We start from the raw sequence: 22,920 nt of genomic DNA, 5'->3' as shown, positions 1-22,920 counted from the left end.
AAAATTAATTTGTTTTATTATTATTTGGAAAATATATATGTGCAATGTAAAAAGTTTTAAATACTATGAAAAGAGTAGCAGTGAACAGTATCTCCTATTACCCTGATTGCCAGTCTCCTAGTCCCTTTCCCCAGAGACATTGATTGTTACCATTTTTTAGTATACTTCTAGATTTTTTTAATGTATATGCGAGCATATATGTATATAGAACACTTTTTTTAAATGCACAGAACGTAGACTCTTATATACCTTGTTCTGCACCTTGCTTTTTCCACTGAACAATGTATTTTGAAAAATAATATTTATCATTACATACGTATCTGCCTCATTCTTTTGCATAACTCCATAGGTATGCTATTGAATGGATGTATTATAACCTGTTTAATAAAACTGTTAAGGATTGTTTAGGGTGAGTGCAAACTTTTGCTACAAAAATGAAACTGTAGAATATTAATATAGATAAATTTTTGCACTCAAATGTGAGTGTATCTGTGGGATAAATTCCTAGGACTGAATTGTTGGCACAATATGTTTAAAATTTTTGAGATATTGCCAGTTTTTTTTAAGGTAAGTTGTACCAACTTACACTCCCATCAGCAAGGTATCAGAGATGCCCCTTTCCCATATCTGCACCAATCCAGTATATTGGATTTTTTAATCATTGGCATTCTGCTAAGTAGAAAATTATATCTTGGTCTAATTTTAAATTGTGTTTCTTGAATGAGTGAAGTTAAACATTTTCATGTTTAAAAATTATATATGAAAGGGATATTTCAAATGTGAAAGGAAAGAATAGAAGAGGCATGTATATGTAAATGTGTTTGTTTATGTGACTGGGAACTTGAAGATGGCCTCACCTACTGCACTTTACTCTTTTGAAAGTTATTAAAAATGCTTTTTGATACCAGATAGGAATGAATTCTGGAAAAGATGTGTCACAGTCCATGAAGATGGAAGATCAGGGATATGAAGAAGATTGCTGGGAGCACTGAAGTTTAATTAGGATTGAAACCATGTGTTTATAGTTGCTTCCAGTGTTCATTTTGAACCTTTTTATCCAGTAGTATTCAAGAGCTTTGGTTTAGAAAGTGAAGAGGTCAGATAGTTGGATGAGCTGGGATTTTGAAGGACAGATAGATACTCTGAAATCTCTGAAAGTGGCAGAGGACAGGAAGGGAAATCAAGAAAGAGATGATAATGGAGAGAAAGCTGGGTGGTGAAACTAAGGACTTCAGAGAAATGGAAGAGATGAGGTTCTTCTTCCACAGTTTATTCCTATTCCAGTTCAGATCTCTTCCCCACCTACCGTTTTTGGTTATCAGCCTGGGGATTGGAGCAGCCTGAATTTTGTTTCTGATTCTAGATAGACCCTGGGATTAAGCCCTTCTCTTCTCAGCCCCATGCCCCATACCCACCAGCTCAGAAGGTGCTCACACCCACTCTGTTAGGTCCTTCAGAGCCTTGGTGATCTGAGGACCAAAAATATCACCAGGGAGCATGTTAGAAACGTAGAATTTCAGACTTTGATCTAAACCTACTGAATCAGAGTCTGTATTTTATTAAGATCTACAGGTGATTCGTATAAATGTTGAAGTTTGAGAAGCACTGTCATAGAGTAGAGGTTAGTAGCTGTTAAGAGAAAATGTAATAGTTGGGATGTTGCCCAGACTTCACATTACTTCCAAAAGCTTGAAGTATTAGTCTTTCAGCTCCCACTTGCCTCTCCTATTCCCCACAGGGAAGTGGTGGAATACATGGTCCAGCATTTCAAGCCTCAGATCTTTGGTGATCGCAAGCCCGTGTATGATGGAAAGAAGAACATTTACACTGTCACAGCATTGCCCATTGGCAATGAACGGGTAAGGTTGGGAGTCAGGCTGGACCTGGGTCAGAGGTCTAGGGAGGGGCAGAACTCACAGAAGCCTGTTTAGAGTCTGGCAATCCAGAGATCCCTTTCATCTTTTGTGCTAAGTGCGTCTTAGGGTGAGGAATGGGTAGGTGCTGATTTTTATTTAGCCTACTGTATGTCTGCCCCTGTTGCAAACAGACTGAGACTAGACTTAAAATAGACCTAAAGGACTTTCTGCTAAGTATGGTTGAGAGGGACAGAAGCAGTGAGCCAGTGTGGCTGGAGACTGAGGGACTGGATTTACTCTGAAGTCTTCTGTGCAAGTCCTTGTCAGCTTAAGAAACAGATTCTTGGCAAATCTATAGAGTGAAGGACAGTAGGGGCATGGCAAGGAATGTTGGACTATGGGAAAGCATTGACAGTCCTTCACCCCTTTCTCTTTCCTGAAGGTTGACTTTGAGGTGACAATCCCTGGGGAAGGGAAGGATCGAATCTTCAAGGTTTCCATCAAGTGGCTAGCCATTGTGAGCTGGCGCATGCTGCATGAGGCCTTGGTCAGTGGCCAGATCCCTGTTCCCCTGGAGTCTGTGCAAGCCCTGGATGTGGCCATGAGGCACCTGGCATCCATGAGGTACTTGATGTAATTAGTATCTGGGCTACTAGTGGTGGCAGAAGTGCTATGAGGGGAGGAGGGGAATGAGCATATATTAAGGTCCCACAGTGTGCCTTTCAAATAAAATACTCTTTGAAGCCCTACCATATGCCAGTCAAATGTGTACATTTAGATGGTTTAAAGCTTTGGCCCTGTCCCTTTTAGATACCTTTGGACCTCACCTCATCTGTCCCTGCAGGGCAGAGAAAGGGTAGAGATTTGCACAAGGTCAGTCACACAACTAGTGAAGGATCAGAGCTGGAATTAAAGCCCTGGTGTCCTGCCTTCCAGGCCAGGGCTCCTCCGTGCCCAGGATGCCTCACAGGGTGGGGGCCTGTGCCCGAGGGACCAGTTCTCTGCCTGTCCCTGCCAGGTACACCCCTGTGGGCCGCTCCTTCTTCTCACCGCCTGAGGGCTACTACCACCCGCTGGGGGGTGGGCGCGAGGTCTGGTTCGGCTTTCACCAGTCTGTGCGCCCTGCCATGTGGAAGATGATGCTCAACATTGATGGTGAGTGGGGAGAGCTATGGAGCCAGGGGCACCCTGAGTCCAGTGACCACACTCCCAGCCTCATCCCTCCCAGCTCTGCAACCACACTCCTAGTCTAATCCCTACAGCCCTGGGACCCCCTCCCCCATCCCAATACCCTATAAGGAAGAGGGTGTAAAGAGCAGTGCCTCCATTTATTTTGGAAGACAGAACCTGAGCTGAGCTTTCCCTACCCTGTCCCCACAGTCTCAGCCACTGCCTTCTACAAGGCGCAGCCAGTGATTGAGTTCATGTGTGAGGTGCTGGACATCAGGAACATAGATGAGCAGCCTAAGCCTCTCACGGACTCTCAGCGCGTGCGCTTCACCAAGGAGATCAAGGGTGAGGATCCAAACAGGCCGGGAGGGAAGTCAGTGCTACTTTCTCTTTAGTCCTAAAAGGAAATCCCCTTGGGATATGTTCAGGGGAGAGGCCAAGCCTGGGCACAGGAGCAGCCTTTTCCAACCCTGACAAGCAGTATGTGTATCCCAGGCCTAAAGGTGGAAGTGACCCACTGTGGACAGATGAAGAGGAAATATCGCGTGTGTAATGTTACCCGCCGCCCTGCCAGCCATCAGACGTAAGTTGACAAGGCTGCTAAGCCCTACCATTGATGGAAGAGGGTTGATATTTTAGCATACTCTCTTCACTCTCTCCACCCTACACCTTGCCCTGAGGATAAGCCCTGTTTTCAAAGATAAACTGTAGAAATTTGGTATCCCTCCCATAACCTTCCCAGGTCCATTGATACTCTTCTACATTTTTACCTTCTTAGTCTCCACCTGTCCTCCTTTACTATAGAGCAAGCATATTCCACTGACTCCTGTCTGAATTGTATTAATGTTAGAATCGCTTATTCTTCTTCCTGAAAAAGAAAGCTGAGATCCTAGGCTAGACCTTGGGGAAGCTGTCGCTGATTCCATCCACCTTCTTCACCTCATACTATACTGGACTATGAGTGCCTACTGTGTGTCAGGCTTCGTGCTTGACACTAGAAATACAGATGAGTCAGATATGGTCCTGACTGTTTTGGAACTTGCCTCTCACATCTTTGGCTTCATGTTTTGAGCCCCGTTTGCCTGCTTTCCCATGAGTGCCGATAGTGTTTAAAAAGGCTGGGTAGGGATGAAGTCAAGTCTGGAGTTTCCCATGGTTATAGGTCTAGAAAGGTGGGATTGAATGCTGGGCTATGACACCTCTTTTCCTTTCCTCAAACAGGTTTCCCTTGCAGCTGGAGAGTGGACAGACTGTGGAATGTACAGTGGCACAGTATTTCAAGCAGAAATACAACCTTCAGCTCAAGTATCCCCACCTGCCCTGCCTGCAGGTTGGCCAGGAACAAAAGCATACCTACCTGCCTCTAGAGGTGAGGCTGCCAAGTAATGACTAGGCTGAGGAACAAACATTGTACCTGTACACTGATCATCAGAGGTCTGTTCTTCCATTTGTAGTCTCATCCTTATTTTGAAGTTTAGAAAATTGATGTTCTGGAGATCATTCTGTGAAACGTAGGCCTCATTCTTACCTATTGAGTTCTTTCCTTATCCCCCATACTGCTCTCATGTTCTTTCAGGACTGCCAGGCAGAGGTGAAAGCTGTATTTACTGTTTAATAAGTAATTAGTTCGTTCTGGACAGAGATTTCAGTTACCCACACTCATATTCGCTTAATTTCTCTTTCCCTGTTTGGAGCTGGAGATCCTAAATGAACTAAAGATACAAGTGTACCTTATTTTACAGAAAATGGAGATGAATATTACCTGTAACATGAATCCTGTTTCCTCAGTGATCAATGTATTCCTTTTGAAAAAGTTTTAGCCCAAGATTTGTCATGTTCTTATGCTTCAGCAGGCCTTTGAAATCCTGCAATTAAAGAAAAAATAGTAATACTCTTTAAGTCATAGAATACAAGTGGAGACCCACTGGGCTCTATTTGGTTTGGTATACACTAGCCAAAATGTATAATGAGAAAACTACCTCTGAATGCTTCGTTGTTTAGTCCGGTGCTGCTCAGAGTGTAGCCAGTGGACCAGCAGCATAGGTATTACCTGGAAGCTTGTTTGAAATGCAAAATCTCAGGTTCCACCTGGACCTGCTGAATCAGGATCTTTTAACAGAACCCAAAGAAGATTCATATGAAAAAGTTGGAGAAGCACTAGCCTTGGTTATCATCTTACTGTGTTTTAGCAGCAGGAGTCAGATAGCTGGGACCAAAGTTTAAGCCTTCTGTGAGCTTCTGGGATTTCAGAACTCACCAAAGGAAATTAGACTGAAGGGAGAAGAGATCCCAAAACCCAAGAACTCTGACTCAGTTAATAGCTGTTGATGCACAGAAAGTGGAATGAAGATAATATGTTCTTTGAGGTGTAAGCAGAAGTCTTCAGGGGCAATGCCAGCTAAGTAGATAGGGTGTGGGTAATATCTACTGCAACCTCAGATTTGTTAGCAAATTAACATTACTTCTTTTTAAACATAGTTTCCAAGGTAAATAACTTATATAATGACTTGTATTTTTTAAAATTTGGGGGGTTTTTAGTTATTTTTTTTAAATGGAGGTACTGTGAATTGAACTCAGTTCCTCATACATGCTAAGCATGCACTCTACCACTGAGCTATACCCACCCCTCAATATAATGACTTATATTTTGATTTTTTACTGTTGTTCATTTAAGAAATGTTTATTGTGTTCCAGCTATATGTCATATGCTTTTAGGTGCTGAGAATATAGAGATTAACAAGACAGACAAGGTCCCTGCTATCTTGGAGCTTACAATCTAGAAGGGGGTGATAGACAATAAATTGATAAATAAGATAATTTCAGATGGTGGTGAGTGTTATGAGAATAATAAAACAGGTTAAGGGAATAGGCATAGGGTGGAGGGGATGAGAGAGTCACTTTAGCTATTATGGTCAGAGAAGTCTTTTAAGGAGACATTTGAGCTGAGTTCCAAATTATGAGGTAGAACCAACCTTGTAACAACTTGAAGAAGAGCCTTCTGGGCAAGAGGTAAATAGCAAGTACAAAGGCTCTAAAGCAGCAGGGAGCTTGGATCTTCTTAGGGAGAGATAGGAGATGTAGTGGCTGGCATGTAGTGTATGAGGAGAAGAGTAGTAGGAGATGAGTTCAGAGAGAAGTGCAAGGTCAGATCACATAGGCAATTGTAGCCAGGTTTGTTTTTTTTTAAAGAATAGCTTTATTGAGATATAATTCAAATACCATAAAATTTACCCTCTTAAAATGTACAATTCAGTGGGTTTTAGTATATTCACAGAGTTGCACAACCATTACCATTATCTGATTCTAAAACATCTTCATCACCCCTAGAAAAAAGCCCATACCCATTAACAGTCACTTACCATTCCTTCTACCCTTCCACCACCACCTACTAACCACTGATCTACTTCTGTCTCTGTGGATTTGTCTGTTCTGGACATTTCATGTAAATGGAATTATATGGTATATAGCCTTTTTTAAAAAATTAGATTTATTTGTATATTTTTAATGGAAGTACTGGGGATCGAACCCAGGACCTCATGCATGCTAAGCACACACTTTACTACTGAGCTATACCTTCCCCCCAATATACGATCCTTTTTGACTGTCCTGTATCACTTAGCATAATGTCTTCAAGGATATATTGTAGCATATGGCAGAATTTCCTTCCTCTTTAAGGCTGAATAATATTTCAATGTATGTATATACTACATTTTGTGTATCCATTCACTCATTGATAGACACTTGGTTGCTTTCACTTTCTAGCTATTTTTAATAATGCTACTGTGAATGTAGGTATACAAATATTCATTCTAGTCCCTGCTTTCACTTATTCTAAGTTTATACCCAGAATGGAATTACTGGATCACATGGTATTTCTGTGTTTAGTTTTTTGAGGAATCACCGTACTGTTTTCCACAGCAGCTGTATCATTTTACATTCCCACCAGCAATGCACAAGGGGTCCAGTTTCTCTACATCCCTGCTTTAGTCTTTTTTCTAGTGTTGAGTCTGTAGTTGAAATCATTTGTAAAGAATGCTACAACTCCAAGATGCCTTTAAAAGAACAGCCTCACAAATTTTAACAATTCTGGGTTTTCATTCAGTGAATTGACTAACTTGTGTATTCTCTGAGACACAGAGTTTAAGGTCAGCTGACCTTGTCCTGGTGGTTTTCCCTACCACTATTCAACATGAACTCTGGAAATTAGGAAGAGAACTTACAGTGTTGGCCCTATGGGAGCAAGTTTTACATTTCATCTGAATCCTCACAACAGCTTTAGTAGAAAGCTAGTGTTTTTTTCCCATGACTGAAATTAAAGAAGCAGAGTCTTAGAGTGGTTAAAACTCCTGTCCAAGGTAACATCATCTAGAATTGGCAAAGCTGGCCTTCAAACCTAAGTCTTCCAAACCTACTGTCTCTCTCTGCCCTGCCAAAGGCTTTCTGTTCACAGCTTCCTGAATATAGTATATTGGGCAATGAAAGTCTTGTGTATCACTAGAAAGTTTTTTCTGATTTCCATTGTGTTCTTTTGGGTGCAATACAGAGGAACCATGTGGCAGGATATTCCTCACAACAACGGAGGACACTGTCAGCCAATAGAGACAGTGATTTCTGTAGACCAGGGGCTCAGTGATTATCCGTAGACTGAGGCTCAAGAGTTAAGAGCCATTGTTCGTTCTCCTGGTGTGTTGCAGTATGGAGCAATAACTGACTGCCTGCCACCATTGGAGAGCTGCCTACTGTCTAGGAATCCAGTTTGTGTATATAGAGTTTTTCACTATTCAGAAGAGCTCTATTTTGGGCCCTTTGGTAAATAATAATTTATGCTACAACTTATTGAGTATTTACTATGTTGCAGAACTGTACTTGGTTTGTTAAGTGCTTTATTTAGTCTCCTAACAGCCCTATGAGATTATTACTGTTCTCATTTAACGATGCATGAAACTTGAGCCTGGATCTGGCTCTGGATCCCTAGTTCTCAATCACAAAGTGGCCATATTGCCCTTTGTATTGCACGTGGATATTTTCTAACTTGTCTGTGCACAGGGATTTTGTAGTCTTCTTCCCAGGACTGACAGCCAAGATCTCTTCCCTAACTGTGGGGCTCTGGGTACAGGGTGGACTGTACTTAGGCCAGAGCTACCTGTTCTTCTCGTTTCCTTAGGTCTGTAACATTGTGGCTGGGCAGCGCTGCATTAAGAAGCTGACCGACAACCAGACTTCGACCATGATAAAGGCTACAGCTAGGTCGGCCCCAGACAGACAGGAGGAGATCAGCCGTCTGGTCAGTGGGGCTGTAGAGAAATGTATGCGTGGTTGCTCAGTCATTGGGGTCCCTGGTAGCATAGATGCTTTTCTGCCTTGGCAGGACCCTTAGGAAAACACAAGCCTGGATTTGTTGCCTGGGACTCCATAGGACTGCTGTTGTTTCTTGACCCTGTAGCTACTTTCCTTCCTATCTCTTTTTCCCTCCTGTAATACGTCCCTGTGTTGTCCATTCCCTCTTACTTCATCTTCCACTCACCCCCAACCCCACTTTTTAGGACTATTGCTTGCCAGCCTCAGCTACTCTTCAGAGCTGTCTGCTTGGGACCTGGAAGCTGAGCAGTATTTCCAAGCTTCTGCTCCCCTGAAATCCCTTTTTTTTGTCTTGCAGATGAAGAATGCTAGCTACAACCTAGATCCCTACATCCAGGAATTTGGGATCAAGGTGAAGGATGACATGACGGAGGTGACAGGGCGAGTGCTGCCGGCGCCCATCTTGCAGTACGGCGGCCGGGTGAGCAGGGTCAGGGCCAGACAACATCTCTGGGGCATGTGGGAGGAGGTTGGGTTATATAGCTAGGAGGAGCTTTTGCTCCCCTGTCCACCTGGCTTTACTGAGGCTCACCTGGGCGCCCCCTCTGCCTATCCCCAGAACCGGGCCATTGCCACACCCAATCAGGGTGTCTGGGACATGCGGGGGAAACAGTTCTACAATGGGATTGAGATCAAAGTCTGGGCCATCGCCTGCTTCGCACCCCAAAAACAGTGTCGAGAAGAGGTGCTCAAGTAAGGAGGGTTGGGTGTATGGGTGGAAGGGAATGGGAAGGACTCTAGAGCTGCCTAACTTCCTCTACTCTCAAGATTTGATCAGTAGCTTGCTCTTTCTGACCCTTGACTCTGCCCCTCTGTGCTATCTGGCTCAAACTTCTGCCTGCTTTTTTTCTGTCCATCTGTGGTCAGGGGTCTTGATAAGGAGCCATATCTGTGTCAGAGAAGATGATTTTAGAGCATGCATCTCCTAGTGGAGACCTGAATTATTTTATGGTTATAATTATTAACAATGGTAGTAAACAGTAGTAGTGATGACTATAATGTTTATGCCAACACTGTACCTAATTTTATGCTCTCTTATTTCATCTTCACAGTGAGTAGGTGGTGGTATTTCCATTTTAAGGAGACTGGGGCTCAAAGAGGTTAAGTAACTGGTACAAGGTTTGCATATCAAGAAAGTGTCAGATTGCGATCAAATCAAATCTGCAGTTTCAAATCTTATATTCTTAATTGGAAATAAAACTTCAGCTGATACTCTTGAGCTATCCTTTCCTGTGCACAGAATTTGTTCATTTGGGTCCAAGTGACCTGAATTAGGTGAACAAGCGTTGTAAGGGCCTCTGAACCAACTGTGGCTGAAGGGCTGGGAGTAGATGACAACAGTGAAGAAAGAAGAAAGTGATATAGCCAAATGGTTTAAAGGAACAAGTTAGGGGAGCAATGTTCTTGAGTGACTGAATGAGTAAGTGAGGAAATCACTGCAGTTTTTTTTTTTTTTTTAGCAGTTTTATTGAGGTATATTTCAAATACCACAAAATTTACCTGTTTAAAATGTATAGTTCAGTATTCTTGCAGTCTTCTGAAGTGGTGGCTCCTTCTCTCTGGATCTGTAGTAAGGTCAGTGCTCTCTGGGGCTGAGGAAGTTGGTAGAACTGACCACTTTGGGCAGTAGCGAGGGTAAAACAGATGTGTGCCCTGGTGGGTTCAGCTGGCCTTGGGGTTTTCATAAGAATTAGTTACAGCAGCACCTGATGAATGTGGGGACTCTGGTACCCCCTCTCCCCTCACAGATACACAACTACCTCTATCACAGTTAGAGTTTCTCTTAAATGAGATTTTAGCCCTATTTAGGTCAGGCTGCCCTTAGCCTTGGCCAAGCTTTGGAGGGCTGGCCCTTAGCGATATTAGAAAGGCTCCCAGCTCTGTGCCTTTTTGTCACCTTGTTGGTAGCTCAATTCTCAGTGTGCTTCTCTCTCATTCCCGCGTCCTTCCCCTATCCAGTTCTTTTGAGAAGCAGTTCATTGTTTTGGATATTTCTGGGTACAGAAATTGATAAACCTAGAATCTCAGTGTTGGAAGGAGTCAGTTCATCAGACAATCCCTTCTTGTAATGATCCCTAGAAGCAGGAGATAAAAATGTGACTTGTATACTTGGGTCAATGATACCCAGTTGGATGGATGTATGGTTCTGGGCTAAAGATTAAGATTTGAAAGTTTTTGGCTATGGCAATGGATGAGATTGTCCAGGGAGAATGCGCAGTGAACACAGACTGAAAACAGAACTCAGAGAAATGAGAAAGGAAGTGGAGATAGTTCCTACATGTATATGAGGGAATGGGATCCAGAACATAGGAGGAGTCATCCTTTCCATTGAGACAGAAGGGGAAGAGATGAAGGTGAAAGTGGAGAAATTGGTAATTGGGGATGAATAAAGGGTCAACCCTGAGAATTTTTATTTTGGCTAATCAGACCCTGTTATCTCAGCTGTGTCATTTTTAGGACAGGATTTTAAGACCTTCCCCATCCTAGACTTCTTTCAACACTTTGTAGCCCCCAGCACTGGACATAATATTCCAAGTGTGACCTGGTAATAGAGGATTGGAAATAACACTTTATTTGAAGTAGAGACCCACTTATTAATGGAATCTAGTAACATGTTGGCTTTTTTAGTAGCCATGTTGCAGTTGTATACAAAGCAGAGAAATGGAGGAAACACTATAGTCCATCAGAGCCCTGGCTCTTATTCATGTGAAATAATAGATTGTATTTTTTATTCTAGCTTTTATTTTGATTTTTTTTTCATTTTGAAAAGAATAATGTGGTAAACACCTGTGTATCCATCATCCAGAGTATTGTCATATTTATTTTATCCTTTTTAAAAAAGTAAATAAAATGTTACAGGTGAATTTAAGATTCCTTTATATCCTCCATCCTAGTTCCATTCCTCCCTTCTGATGCAGTCACTGTCATGAATTACTATAACCTTCCTCTCCAATTTATGTGTTTTATATGCCTATATGTATGTAAGTGATTTAAAATTTTGCACAACAGTATTGTATTTATCTTGTGTTTTTTCACTGAATAAGTGAGAAAACTTATTTTCACACTGCATAGGATTTTGAATCTATCATATTGGTATTTATATGCTATGTAATAACATCCACTAAACAATTGCTTTTATTTTCTATTTATACATTGTTGCTTTTAATCTAAATGCAGGATTTTCACAAATTAAATTTCCTGCTGCTCCTTTTAGTCTGTCATTATATTTATGTAGCTTGATTTTTTTTTTAATCTACTGTATGTGTACTAGTTTTCCAACTTTGTCTTCCTTTCATAGGGTAAAGCTCTAAAGCGAAAAGAAGACGCTTGTTTAATAATTTGTTCTCAGGCTTCAAAGAACCAATGGGAGAGGAGGGAGCTCACTTTTACTGAGTATCTCCTGTGCTCTGATCACTGTTGGAACCTTATTTATTTTAATTTGAGCAAAGAGGCCTTCCATTTGGACACCTTCCTATTGCTGTGCACTTAGAGCATAGGAACCAGCTGCTTGAGTGGGACAAGGTGGAGGACTTTGAGAATTCCTGCAGGTCCCTTTTCTGGGCTCCCTCAGCTCTCTGCTTGTACCGTTGAACACTTAGCAAGCTCTCTATTGTCCTACTCAACTATAAATATGTTTTTTACATTAGATGTGATGATGTCTCATTATCTTAGAATGTGTCATAGTGCTAGATGCCTAGCGCTATGGAGACTTTTGGTCAGAGATATTAAAATGGGACTTACTGCCCCCTGTCATGACCATACTTGTGCTACAGGAACTTCACTGACCAGCTGCGGAAGATTTCCAAGGATGCAGGAATGCCTATCCAGGGCCAACCTTGCTTCTGCAAATACGCGCAGGGGGCAGACAGCGTGGAGCCCATGTTCCGGCATCTCAAGAACACCTACTCAGGGCTGCAGCTCATTATCGTCATCCTGCCAGGGAAGACGCCAGTGTATGGTACAGTTCTCTTGGGACAGTGATTACGATGATAAGTCTCTTCTTAGGGTAGCTCCCTGGAAGCTCCTAGGGATGACTCAATATGGATTCTTGGCTCTAGCCAGGGCTATTCCTTAATGTCAGTGTTCCTCTTATAGGAGAAATATCAGCCTATATGAGCCATTTAGTCATCCCAGGTCCTGCTTACCTGCTCACACTCCCTCCCAGTAACATTTACTGGGATCTTCTGTGTGCTGGTCTTTATGCCAGGCTAAGCTTGGCCAGATACAGAGATGGGTCAGTTCACACTCCCATCCGTAGGAGTGCATTGTCCGTCAAGACAGAGTGCAGCACACTCAAACAGAATTTATAGTGGTTCTGTTGGTGTTCCATTACCTGAGAATGACTTGGACTTTCTGAAGTTTTCCCTGTCTTTTCCTTTCTTTTAAGAATGAGAATGACTATGTACATCTCTGACTCACTGCTTTTCTCTTAGTCTTGTCTCCCTCTCCACCTCTCCTGCTTCAAAGGAAGAGGTGTCCTTCCTCTTACCTTACTCAACCCATGTGTGCTCTTGTTTCTGTTCCATCCTGCTACCTTTGGGACGTCGTACCCTTTAACCCTCAAACATCTTCAGATTCCCCGTCCTAGAGCACATGGCCACAATCATGCCATCTCCTTTAGCTTTTGTCTTCCTATCTTCTTGTTTTTCTTCATCAAACTTTTTGAATGCGTTCTTTACATTTTCTAACCCCACTTCCTGACCAGTCACATAGCCTTTTTCATCTATCTTAGCTCTGCCATTCTCCTGAACATCTGCAGAGGGTCACCAGTGACCTTTCTCAGTTCTCCTCTTGACTTTTTGATATTTTCCCCTGTCTCTCCTTAATTGTTTTTGTCATTACCAGAAATGCTTGGTATTTTCCATATTTCTGTACTGTGCTCTCTCTGTGTTTTTATTCTAGTGAAATTCTCATCTATTTGTTGTTTCAGTCATCAACTATTGTTATTATATGTAATAATGTATAATTAAAATCTTGATTCACCCCTTGACCTCTCTGCAGCTCCCATCTGTCCCTTTGACCTAACCTTACAAGAGTTTATTGATCATTTATTATGTGTGAAAAAAAACACTGCTAGATCTTTGGTGAATAAAGTAGATGTGGTCTCTGCTATTGTAAAGTGTTTTGGTGAACCATCTCTTTAGTAGTTTGTCTTCTCTGTCTACCAATAAGCCCTTTTCTTTATTTCTCTCTTCAGTATTTGGCATCACAGTTGTTTCTGGGTACCTCCATCCAGACTTTAGAGGTGGTCTGTCTTCTCTTTGCTTTACCACTAATGCTGTTTTTAAAAAAAAAACAAAACAATATTAAGATGATTCCCTGCTTTCCACGCACTCTTCTCAACTTAGTTCTGTCTTTTTTTTTTTAATTATTTTTTTTTTTTTGGTTGGGGGAGGTAATTAGGTTTATTTATTATTTATTTATTCTTAGAGGAGGCCCTGGGGATTGAACCCAGGGCCTCATGCATGCTAAACGTGTGCTCTGCCACTTGAGCTATACCCTCCCCCCTTAAATCTTTCTTGAATAGGTTACTGGATGAGACTTTGTGATTATACTCCCCCCAAAACCTTCATTGATCCACATTCACAAAAATAAAAGTTTTTTAGGGCCCTGATCTTAGTTTAACCTTTTCAACTCTATCTTCTACTGTTCCCTTTGCCACACATACAGGAAAGATCATTTGTTCTGGAGTTAGATAGAACTGGATTTTAATCCTGGCTATGCCAGTTTACTGGCTTAGGCAGATTACCAAACCTTTCTGAACCTCATAATTAATTACATAAAAAGCAGCATCTAACACAGTGCCTGTGACGTAGTAGATACCCGAAATGATGCTCATTCTTTGTCTATGCTTTCCAGACTCTGGTTTTGCTAATATCATTTGCCTTTGCCTAGAATACCTAATTCTAATCTAATATTCTTATCCTCTACCTTGCCCTTAAAATTCTCTCCATCTTTCAAGTCCTAGTTTAAATGTGCTTATTCCTGGAAGCTTTCTTTTGTCATCTCACCTAGTAGATGAACTTGTCTCTTTCTGGATTCCTCTAGAAATCTTATCAGGCTGCTGATCAGTTATTACCTAGCTTGATATTGTTTTGAGCATGGAGTAGATCTGATTCTGCTCTGAAACCTTCTTCCTTCTTCACATATATACCCAAGGTAGAGCCTTCCTCTGACGTGATACTCAGTACTTACCGAGGGAAGTTGTCTGACCTCCAATACATGTCTCTCTTAGGCCTTAAATTGAGGGCCCTTTTGAGGTTGAGAAAACAAGGATGCTTTTTAGGAGAACTGCCTTGAATAATTATCCATGTTTCTGGTTCCCTTCATAAAGGGAGAATATAGTGTTTTGGCTTGCCTGGGGAGTATAGCACAGCATGCTTGTGGAAGGCAGTGCTTACTCAGAGAATTTTCCCTTCCCTGAGCTCAGTCATGTTACACCTCTCTCTAGTCTCATACCTTGATTAGGACCTTGGGTTTCTTCCACTTACATGCTGTTCCTTTGATAATGAGGCCATCTGCCTAGAATTAAGTCTGCAGATAAGAGAAGTAAGATTCTTCTAAAAAATCCTTCACCTTCCTTCCTGGGGGCCAAATGATGGTCAAAGCGAGGTCCACTGTGGTAGCCCTGAGACTGCAGAAAAGCAGTGTCACATTTGCCCAGTTCTAATGTGGTACCATACTTCTTTCTGTCCTTTGTATTTTTAACTCCTTCATCTCCACTAAATTGATACTATCATCTTTTTTTAATATAAATTTTTTGCTGAAGTGTGATGTATATATAGAGATCTTATGTGTTCAGTTCAGTGAATTCTCACAAAGTGTCACAGCAGAGTAACTACTACCTAGTTCTGATAGTAAAACATTAACACAACCCCAGGATACCAATCACTACAATTCTCCGTCACTGGCAACCACTATTATTCTGGCTTCTAACACCATAAATTAGTTTTGACTGTCTGAACTTTATATAAATGAAATCATATGTTATGTACTTTTTTTTTTTAACATCTGGCTTCTTTCACTAAACATGATGTTTGTGAGATTTATCCATGTTTATTTAGTTTTAGTTTATACCTGTCCTTTGAACATATATGTCCATTTCTATTGGATATCTATCTAGGAGAGATTTTTAAGTGTACGAATGTATACTTCCACCAGCATACCAGAGATCTGGATACTCCACATCCTTACCAAACTTGGTACTGTTTCCTTTCATTTTAGCCATTCTTATGGATGTTTAGTGACTTGCTGTGCTTTTGATTTCTCTGATGATTGGTAAAGTTGAGTCTCTTTTTATTCTTCTATTGTCTGTTTCACTAGCCTCTTTTGAAAAGTGCCTGCTCAGGTCTTCTCCTTTTTTTGTTGGCTTCAGTATCTTTTTCTTATTGATTTATAGATGTTCTTTATAATTCCTTTTTTATTTAATATTAGGTTTATAATATAATATCATATATATGTGATATATATGATATAATGTATATAATATATAATAAAATGTATTATAATATTAAATTTTATTTAATATTAGTGTATTAGACATGTCTTCTTTGCTCCTGGCTTGCCTTTTTATTTTTGTAATAGGTTCTTTTGTTGAACAGAAATTTTAAATTTTAATTTAGTCCAATTTATCAATATTCTTCACTTGTGGCTAGTACTTTCTGAGGCCTGTTTAAGAAACCCCAAGGTCATGAAGGTACTAGTCTGTGGGGGGTTTTTTACTTTTATTTTTTAACCTTTCACATTTAGAACTAGTCCGTCTCTGCCAGAAACTCTGTTGCTTTCTGTGTCCCCTGGCAGTGGTTCCATTGTTAGTGCAAAGCCTGGAATCTCAGCCTCTTGCCCACACCTAGAGTCAGCAGATGTACCCAGGGTAAAGGCAGCTGCAGAAGGTGGCTCACCTCTGTGAGATTTTCTCCCTCTCGGGAGTGTTAGCTCTTCCATTTCTTGTTGTCTTGGCACCTCTCTGCTGTCTTCAAAAAGATGTTTATATTTTATCTGGCTTTTCTGAATGTTCTCTTTAGAGACACTGGTTTGCCACTATCTCTTGGATATGGAAATGATCCCTTTAACTTTTTAAACATGTTCAAGCCTTGTCCATTAAAAATATATCAAACCCTTCATTGATCCTATATCTCCTCCTTGGTACTTTATAGCACCAAAATAGTTTTTACCTCTATACATTAATTTTTGCCTTACTGTCACTAAATCCAAAAGACATTTCTGATCTTCATTTTTCCTATCTCAGCAGCATTTGAGTTGGTTGAACACTTGCTCCTTTTTGAAACACTCTCTTTCTTCCCTTGGCATTCGTGATAAAACACTGTCTTAATCTTCCTCTTAGTTCTTTGAATTTTTGTCCTTTGCAGACTCATCTTCCTGTTCTGCAATTATTGTGAGTTCTTCAAGATCCAAATCTAAGCCCTCTTTTTCTTTCACTCTGTTCTCTTCCTTGATGATTTCAAAGATCGTGTCTTCAGTTACTACCTGTACCTAAGTATCTCATAAATTTGTATCTCTATTTTACACTGCTCTTGAACTTCCAACTACTGTACTCAGTTGCCTTGTTGATATCCTCACTGGGTTGACCAAAAAGCGCTTCAAACTCAAGATGTCTCAAAAAGAACTTATGATCTATCTATTCAATTACAAAAGCTAGAAACTCATAAGTTATCCATAAAAATTATTTTCCCTTACTCCCGTATATAGTCTCCAAGTCTCTTAAATATCTCTTGAATCTATTTATTTCCATCTTAAAAACTATCTTCTTAGTATAAGTTACCCTCCTTTCTTCCCTAGATCAATCTAATGACCACATTCTTTCTCTCACACCGTGGTTCATTTACTCTCCTGCATAGTTACTTTGGTCTTTCAGTTTCTCAAACATATGTTGCTGTCTCCTATCAGAGTGTGTTTTTGCATGCTGTTCCCTCTGCCTGGAATGCTGTCTCCCATACTCCCCCATAGTCCCCTTCCCTTCTAAGTTCTTTTCTACCTTCAGATTTCAATTTAGTCAGTACTTACTCAAGAATCCTTTCCTGACTAGGTTATTACCGCACATTATATACTCTTAAAGCACCATGAGGTTTTCTCTTGTAGCATTTATCATTGTTGTACTTTTCGTGATTTTTAAAATTAGTCACTAGATAGTAAGCACTAGAAAAGTAGTGACCCTGTGTGTTTCTGGTGACCATGTGTTTCCTAGCACCGTGTATACTTCTGGCATCTAGTAGGCATTCAGTAAATATTTGTTGAATGCACTAATCAGTTCTCTCCCTGCTCATAGCTGAAGTGAAACGTGTTGGAGATACACTGTTGGGAATGGCTACACAGTGTGTGCAAGTGAAGAATGTGGTCAAGACCTCACCTCAGACTCTGTCCAACCTCTGCCTGAAGATCAATGTCAAACTTGGTGGCATTAACAACATCCTAGTCCCACACCAGCGGTATGAACTCTATTGCCCACTTGCCCTTGTCAAACAAGGTACTATACTGGGGATTGATGAAAAGAGAGGACCCTGTCTGGGCAGAGTGAATCAGACAAAGGGAGAGAAAACCAAAGTGGGTGCTGGATGGTGCCAGGAAGAAAAGACCCAACTCCTCACCATTTGTTTTCTGTCCCTTGCTTAGCTCTGCCGTCTTTCAACAGCCAGTGATATTCCTGGGAGCAGATGTTACACACCCCCCGGCAGGGGATGGGAAAAAGCCTTCGATCACAGCAGTGAGTGATACTCTCCAACTTCCTCATAAAGTTCTCTTAGCTCTGAGTTCCTAACATTACACATGATTTCCTTCCTTCAGCTTTGATGCTTGACCCTTCATGAGATCTTTTTATTTCAGCTGATCATCCCCATTAACCACTCCCTTGGTATCTTAATAAAACTAATTCTGTATGGTGTCGTCTTTTTAGAGACAGCTGTGAGGGTGTAGGTTTTGGCTAGAGACTTGGTCTCGTTTCCATCACTTCTGCTTTGTGTTCCAGTTTCCCTCTCTCTGTGTCCACTTTTGGGATATGAGAACAACTATATCCTTCTTCAAAATCCCTCTTAAGGGAGTTACTTAGTTGCTAGGATTGTCCTTTACTCGTCCCCATTCCTACCTCTAATCCACCTAGTAGATTAAATATCTCTCCAGTCCGTCTCCTGATTTCTGTTCCCCTGTCTCATAGGGGCTTCTGAATTACTAAAGGGACCAGGTCTCTTTTTCCACTTCTCTTTCCTCAACCCTCACATTTCTCTAAGCAGACTGGGCTTATTTCAGTGAATGCAGGGGGACCCTATGCTATGCTTATCTCTGTTTTCGTTGTGGGCATCCATCCTAGGCTCTGGCCACCGTCCCCTTAGGAAATGATGTTATTCTCACCACTCACAGGAACACTTCTCACTATGGTTCCTGGGGTTAGCAGTTGAATTGAAAAAAAAAAAAAATCAAACAAACATATTTGTATGCAGTCACTCTTAGAGCTAGTAGTGCCAAATCTTCACATACCCCTCTACAAGGGACAGGGAAATCAAACTTACCAAGTATGTACTGTGGGTTAGGCCCTGTGCACCATGCCTTATTTGTGCTGCAACAGCACTGCAAGCAGGTAGTATTACTGTCTCCATTTGAGAAGAGGAACAAGATTGGACGGATTACATAACTTACACATGTGTGACAGAACAAAGATTGAAACCAGGGCTCTTTGAATCCAGAAACCTACTCATTTGATTGCATAGTTTTCTTGCTAAGAAGCCTTTCCCAAACCCACAGCCTGACAGTGTTGGGAGGGTGGAGGTTCTGGGAGCTGAACCTGCCTCTTTGATTATCAGGTGGTAGGCAGTATGGATGCCCATCCCAGCCGTTACTGTGCTACTGTGCGAGTGCAGCGACCACGGCAGGAGATCATTGAAGACTTATCCTACATGGTACGTGAGCTGCTTATCCAGTTCTACAAGTCCACCCGCTTCAAGCCTACCCGCATCATTTTCTACCGAGATGGTGTTCCTGAAGGCCAGCTCCCCCAGGTAGGGCTCACAGTAGGTTAGAAAACCTTTACATTGAGGCAGTGGGGCCTAATGGTAGCAGAGGATACTGCTGCCTTTTCTAAGCTAAGTTGTATCACAGAGATACAACTGAGAGGTGGTGTGTACAATCACCAACAGACCATTCTTATAATAGAAGACCCTCAGTACCTAGTTACTAGTTGGTTCATGTTGAAGACTGATTCTTTAGACCAGTGGTTCTCAAACTTTAGCATCCATCAGAATTTTCTGGAGGGCTTTTTAAAATAGCCTGCAGGGCCCTACCCTTAGAATTTCTGATTCATTGAGTCTAGAATGGGGCCCTAGAATTTGTAGTTCTGACAAGTTCTCAGGTGATGCTGCTGGTCTGGAGGCCACACTTTGAGAACCACTGCTGTTGATCTTGCTTTACAAGGTTCCTGCTATTCTTCCTCCCTGTTCAGCCTTCATATTCTGTTGTTTAGACTAGTGTACTGAACTGATCTCCTTGAGTACCGTTTAATAAACAGTACTGTAACTACCATTTACTGGGTACCTCGTTTGTGCATAAGCTGTGCTAAGCACTTTGCATGTGTTCTTTTTAATACTTACAGTAGCCTTATGAAATAATTATTATTACTCCATTTGATGCATGAGGAAACTGAAGCTTGAAAATGTTAAATGATTTCTTCAGTGTCACCCAAGCTAGTACTAAGTGGTAGAACTGGGATTCAGACAAATTGGTCCGATTCCAAGATTTATGCTCTTAACCATTATGCTCAATTTTCTCCAAGTCATCCAGTGTTTCCTAAAATACCAGGTAAATTTATCATATCACTTCACTGTTCAGAAATGTCTAGTGGCTTCACATGGCCTGGGGTTAAAATTCAAGCTGTTCAGCAAAGCAGTCAGCAGTTATTAAGCCCCTACTAGGATTTTTATGCTTTTACTTATTTGTTTTAGTCTTCACAACAGCTTTGTGAGGCTGATCTTACTAGTAACTTTAGTAAATGTGGAGAAAATGAGACTTAAAGAGGTTAAGTAACTTGCTCAAGGTAATATACTCCATAAAGCCTGGATTTAAACCTAGTTCTAATTGATTCCAAATTCTGTTTACTCCTGCCATACAGTTTTGACTCCCTATATCTGACATCCAAGGCCACAATGCAACTACTGCCTATGGCTTTTCACCTGTGGCTTTTTGCGGTTTTTCACCTGTGCTTTTTTTTTTTTTACTGCTTTTTTTGTAGTACTGAATTTATCTATTCCCTCTATACCCATTCCTGAACTATGTGTCTACTCTACTGTGGTGGTCTAAACCTACGTGTTCTTAGAACTCATGGGGAACTCTCGTTTTCCTCTTGATCCTGAAATTGACCTTTGGGCATTGTGACTTCTCTGTGAACCTTCGTTCTGTGTCTTGATGTTAGGTCTCATTATGCAGAGGAACCAGGTGAGTTCTCTTTGCTGATGCTAAGCCTCCAAGCCAAGGCTTTATAGGAAAATATCAGGTGAACCGAGTACAGGTATACCTGTTTTTATTGTACTTCACTTTACTGTGCTTTGCAAATACTGAATTTTTTACAAATTGAAGGTTTGTGACAACCCTGCATCAAGCAAGTTTATCAGTACCATTTTTTCAACAGCAGTTGCTCACTTCACGTCTCTTTGTCACATTTTGGTAGTTCTCGCAATATTTCAAACTTCTATTATTACTATATTTATTATGGTGATCAGTGATCTTTGATATTATTACTATGACTCAATGAAGGCTCAGATGGTGGTTAGCATTTTTTAGCCATAAAGTATTTTTAAATTAAGGTATGTACATTGTTTTTTAGACATAATGCTGTTGCACACTTTAAATAAACTATAATATATTGTAAACATAGCTTTTGTATGCACTGGGAAACCAAAAAATTCATGTGACTTACTTTATTGTAGTGGTCTGGAACTGAGCCCACAGTATCTCCAAGCTATGTCTATATAAGGCTGATTTGGGCAGGAAGGGGTCTTATCGTCTCTAATGGTTGGTATCAGCTTATTAAGGGAGACTGAACAAAAAGCCTTATTACAAGTGGCAAACCCTTAGTTCAGAAAGTTGTGTGAACTCAAGAGAAGCTGTATGTCTCTTTGCCTCACCCTGTGCCTAGATCCTCCACTATGAGCTGCTGGCCATTCGTGATGCCTGCATCAAACTGGAAAAGGACTACCAGCCCGGGATCACTTATATTGTGGTTCAGAAACGCCATCACACCCGCCTTTTTTGTGCTGACAAGAATGAGCGAGTGAGTGAGGGATTGAGGAAGCCACCTATACCCCTCATCTTGTCTCCCTTCTCTCAATATGGAAGAAACTGTTGAAATAAAATCTGGGAAATTAGTCCTTCGCCTGTCCATCGTCCCTGGCCCCTTTTTTCCCCCAGCTCTTGTGGCCTTTCCTCTACCACTGCCTTCCTTTTGTTTCCTCCTTCTCCCCTCCTTCCCTTATACTTCATCTCCCTCCTCCTAGCTCCCTGGCCTATAGACCCTATATATAGAGCAGCTCCCAGAGAAGGGAAAGGGAACTACCATTTATTGAACTTCTTCTATGTGCCAGACACTGTACAAGGCGTCTTCCTCACAGCAGCCCTGTGAGGTAGGTACTGTTATTATCTCCAGTTTAACCTCAGAAAGGTTAAATGACTTGATAAGGTCACACAGCTAGGAAATGGTGAAAGCAGCACTTAAACACAGGTCTGTGTGACTTTAGAAGCCCATTATTTCAAGATGTAGTACCCTCTGGGAACAGCAACTTCCACTTTACTCTTGGGGTTCTGGTGGAATCAGATTAGAATTGAGTTGGGGCCCTAGTTAGGGCCAGGCAGGTCTTGGGATCTTGGTTGTCTTTGTCTCTATACAGATTGGGAAGAGTGGTAACATCCCAGCTGGGACCACTGTGGACACCAACATCACCCACCCATTTGAGTTTGACTTCTATCTGTGCAGCCACGCAGGCATCCAGGTAGCTGGGCTATGTCCTCGGGTTTCTGGTGGGTCAAAGATTAGTTGATCATCCCCACAACCTCTAGAATGTATCAGTCATTACCGAGTGGCATTCAGATCAGGATTATTCTCTCACTAAAACCTTGGTGCACTTGAACAGAAGTGCAGTTTGAATGTCTTAGTCAGGTTTGCCATAAAATGAGTGCTTTATGACATAGGTAACTGTGTCTGCCTGGTTCATGGGTGGGTCTTCCAACACAGCTGTGCCCTTCACAATGATCCTGTTCCTTATCATCATCCATCCCCTCTGCCCAACATGGGGCCGCTCACCTTCCTATCTTCCCAGGGCACCAGCCGACCATCCCATTACTATGTCCTTTGGGATGACAACCGTTTCACAGCGGATGAGCTCCAGATCTTGACGTACCAGCTGTGCCACACTTACGTACGATGCACACGCTCCGTCTCAATCCCAGCACCCGCCTACTATGCTCGCTTGGTGGCTTTCCGGGCACGATACCACCTAGTGGACAAGGAGCATGACAGGTGAGGCCTGGGATCAGGCTTCCT

The 22,920-nt window shown here is 41.6% G+C and overlaps 1 protein-coding gene across 4 annotated transcripts in view; it reads left to right on the top strand.

The window, feature by feature from the left end:
* LOC105086954 (argonaute RISC component 1) overlaps positions 1-22,920 on the top strand; it is a 35,151-nt gene that overhangs the window by 5,989 nt on the left and 6,242 nt on the right. The window contains exons 3-18 of one of the 4 annotated variants that reach the window (XM_031464727.2): positions 1,739-1,859; positions 2,299-2,480; positions 2,875-3,011; positions 3,237-3,371; positions 3,522-3,609; positions 4,248-4,395; positions 8,191-8,310; positions 8,683-8,814; positions 8,944-9,077; positions 12,158-12,342; positions 17,671-17,830; positions 18,015-18,105; positions 19,196-19,291; positions 21,520-21,654; positions 22,268-22,369; positions 22,697-22,896. In XM_031464727.2, the coding sequence (XP_031320587.1) occupies positions 1,739-1,859; positions 2,299-2,480; positions 2,875-3,011; positions 3,237-3,371; positions 3,522-3,609; positions 4,248-4,395; positions 8,191-8,310; positions 8,683-8,814; positions 8,944-9,077; positions 12,158-12,342; positions 17,671-17,830; positions 18,015-18,105; positions 19,196-19,291; positions 21,520-21,654; positions 22,268-22,369; positions 22,697-22,896 (2,166 nt within the window). Of the gene's footprint in view, positions 1-1,738; positions 1,860-2,298; positions 2,481-2,792; positions 3,012-3,236; positions 3,372-3,521; positions 3,610-4,247; positions 4,396-8,190; positions 8,311-8,682; positions 8,815-8,943; positions 9,078-12,157; positions 12,343-17,670; positions 17,831-18,014; positions 18,106-19,195; positions 19,391-21,519; positions 21,655-22,267; positions 22,370-22,696; positions 22,897-22,920 lie in introns of those variants that run through there. The other 3 variants (XM_031464726.2, XM_010977543.3, XM_031464728.2) reach the window with 3 other exon arrangements.

This window comes from Camelus dromedarius, chromosome 14 (assembly GCF_036321535.1).
Source record: "Camelus dromedarius isolate mCamDro1 chromosome 14, mCamDro1.pat, whole genome shotgun sequence".
NCBI classification, from domain to species: Eukaryota; Metazoa; Chordata; class Mammalia; order Artiodactyla; family Camelidae; genus Camelus; species Camelus dromedarius.
The sequence above is the reverse complement of the archived record's forward strand: the minus strand, read 5'-3'. Positions and strand labels throughout refer to the sequence as shown.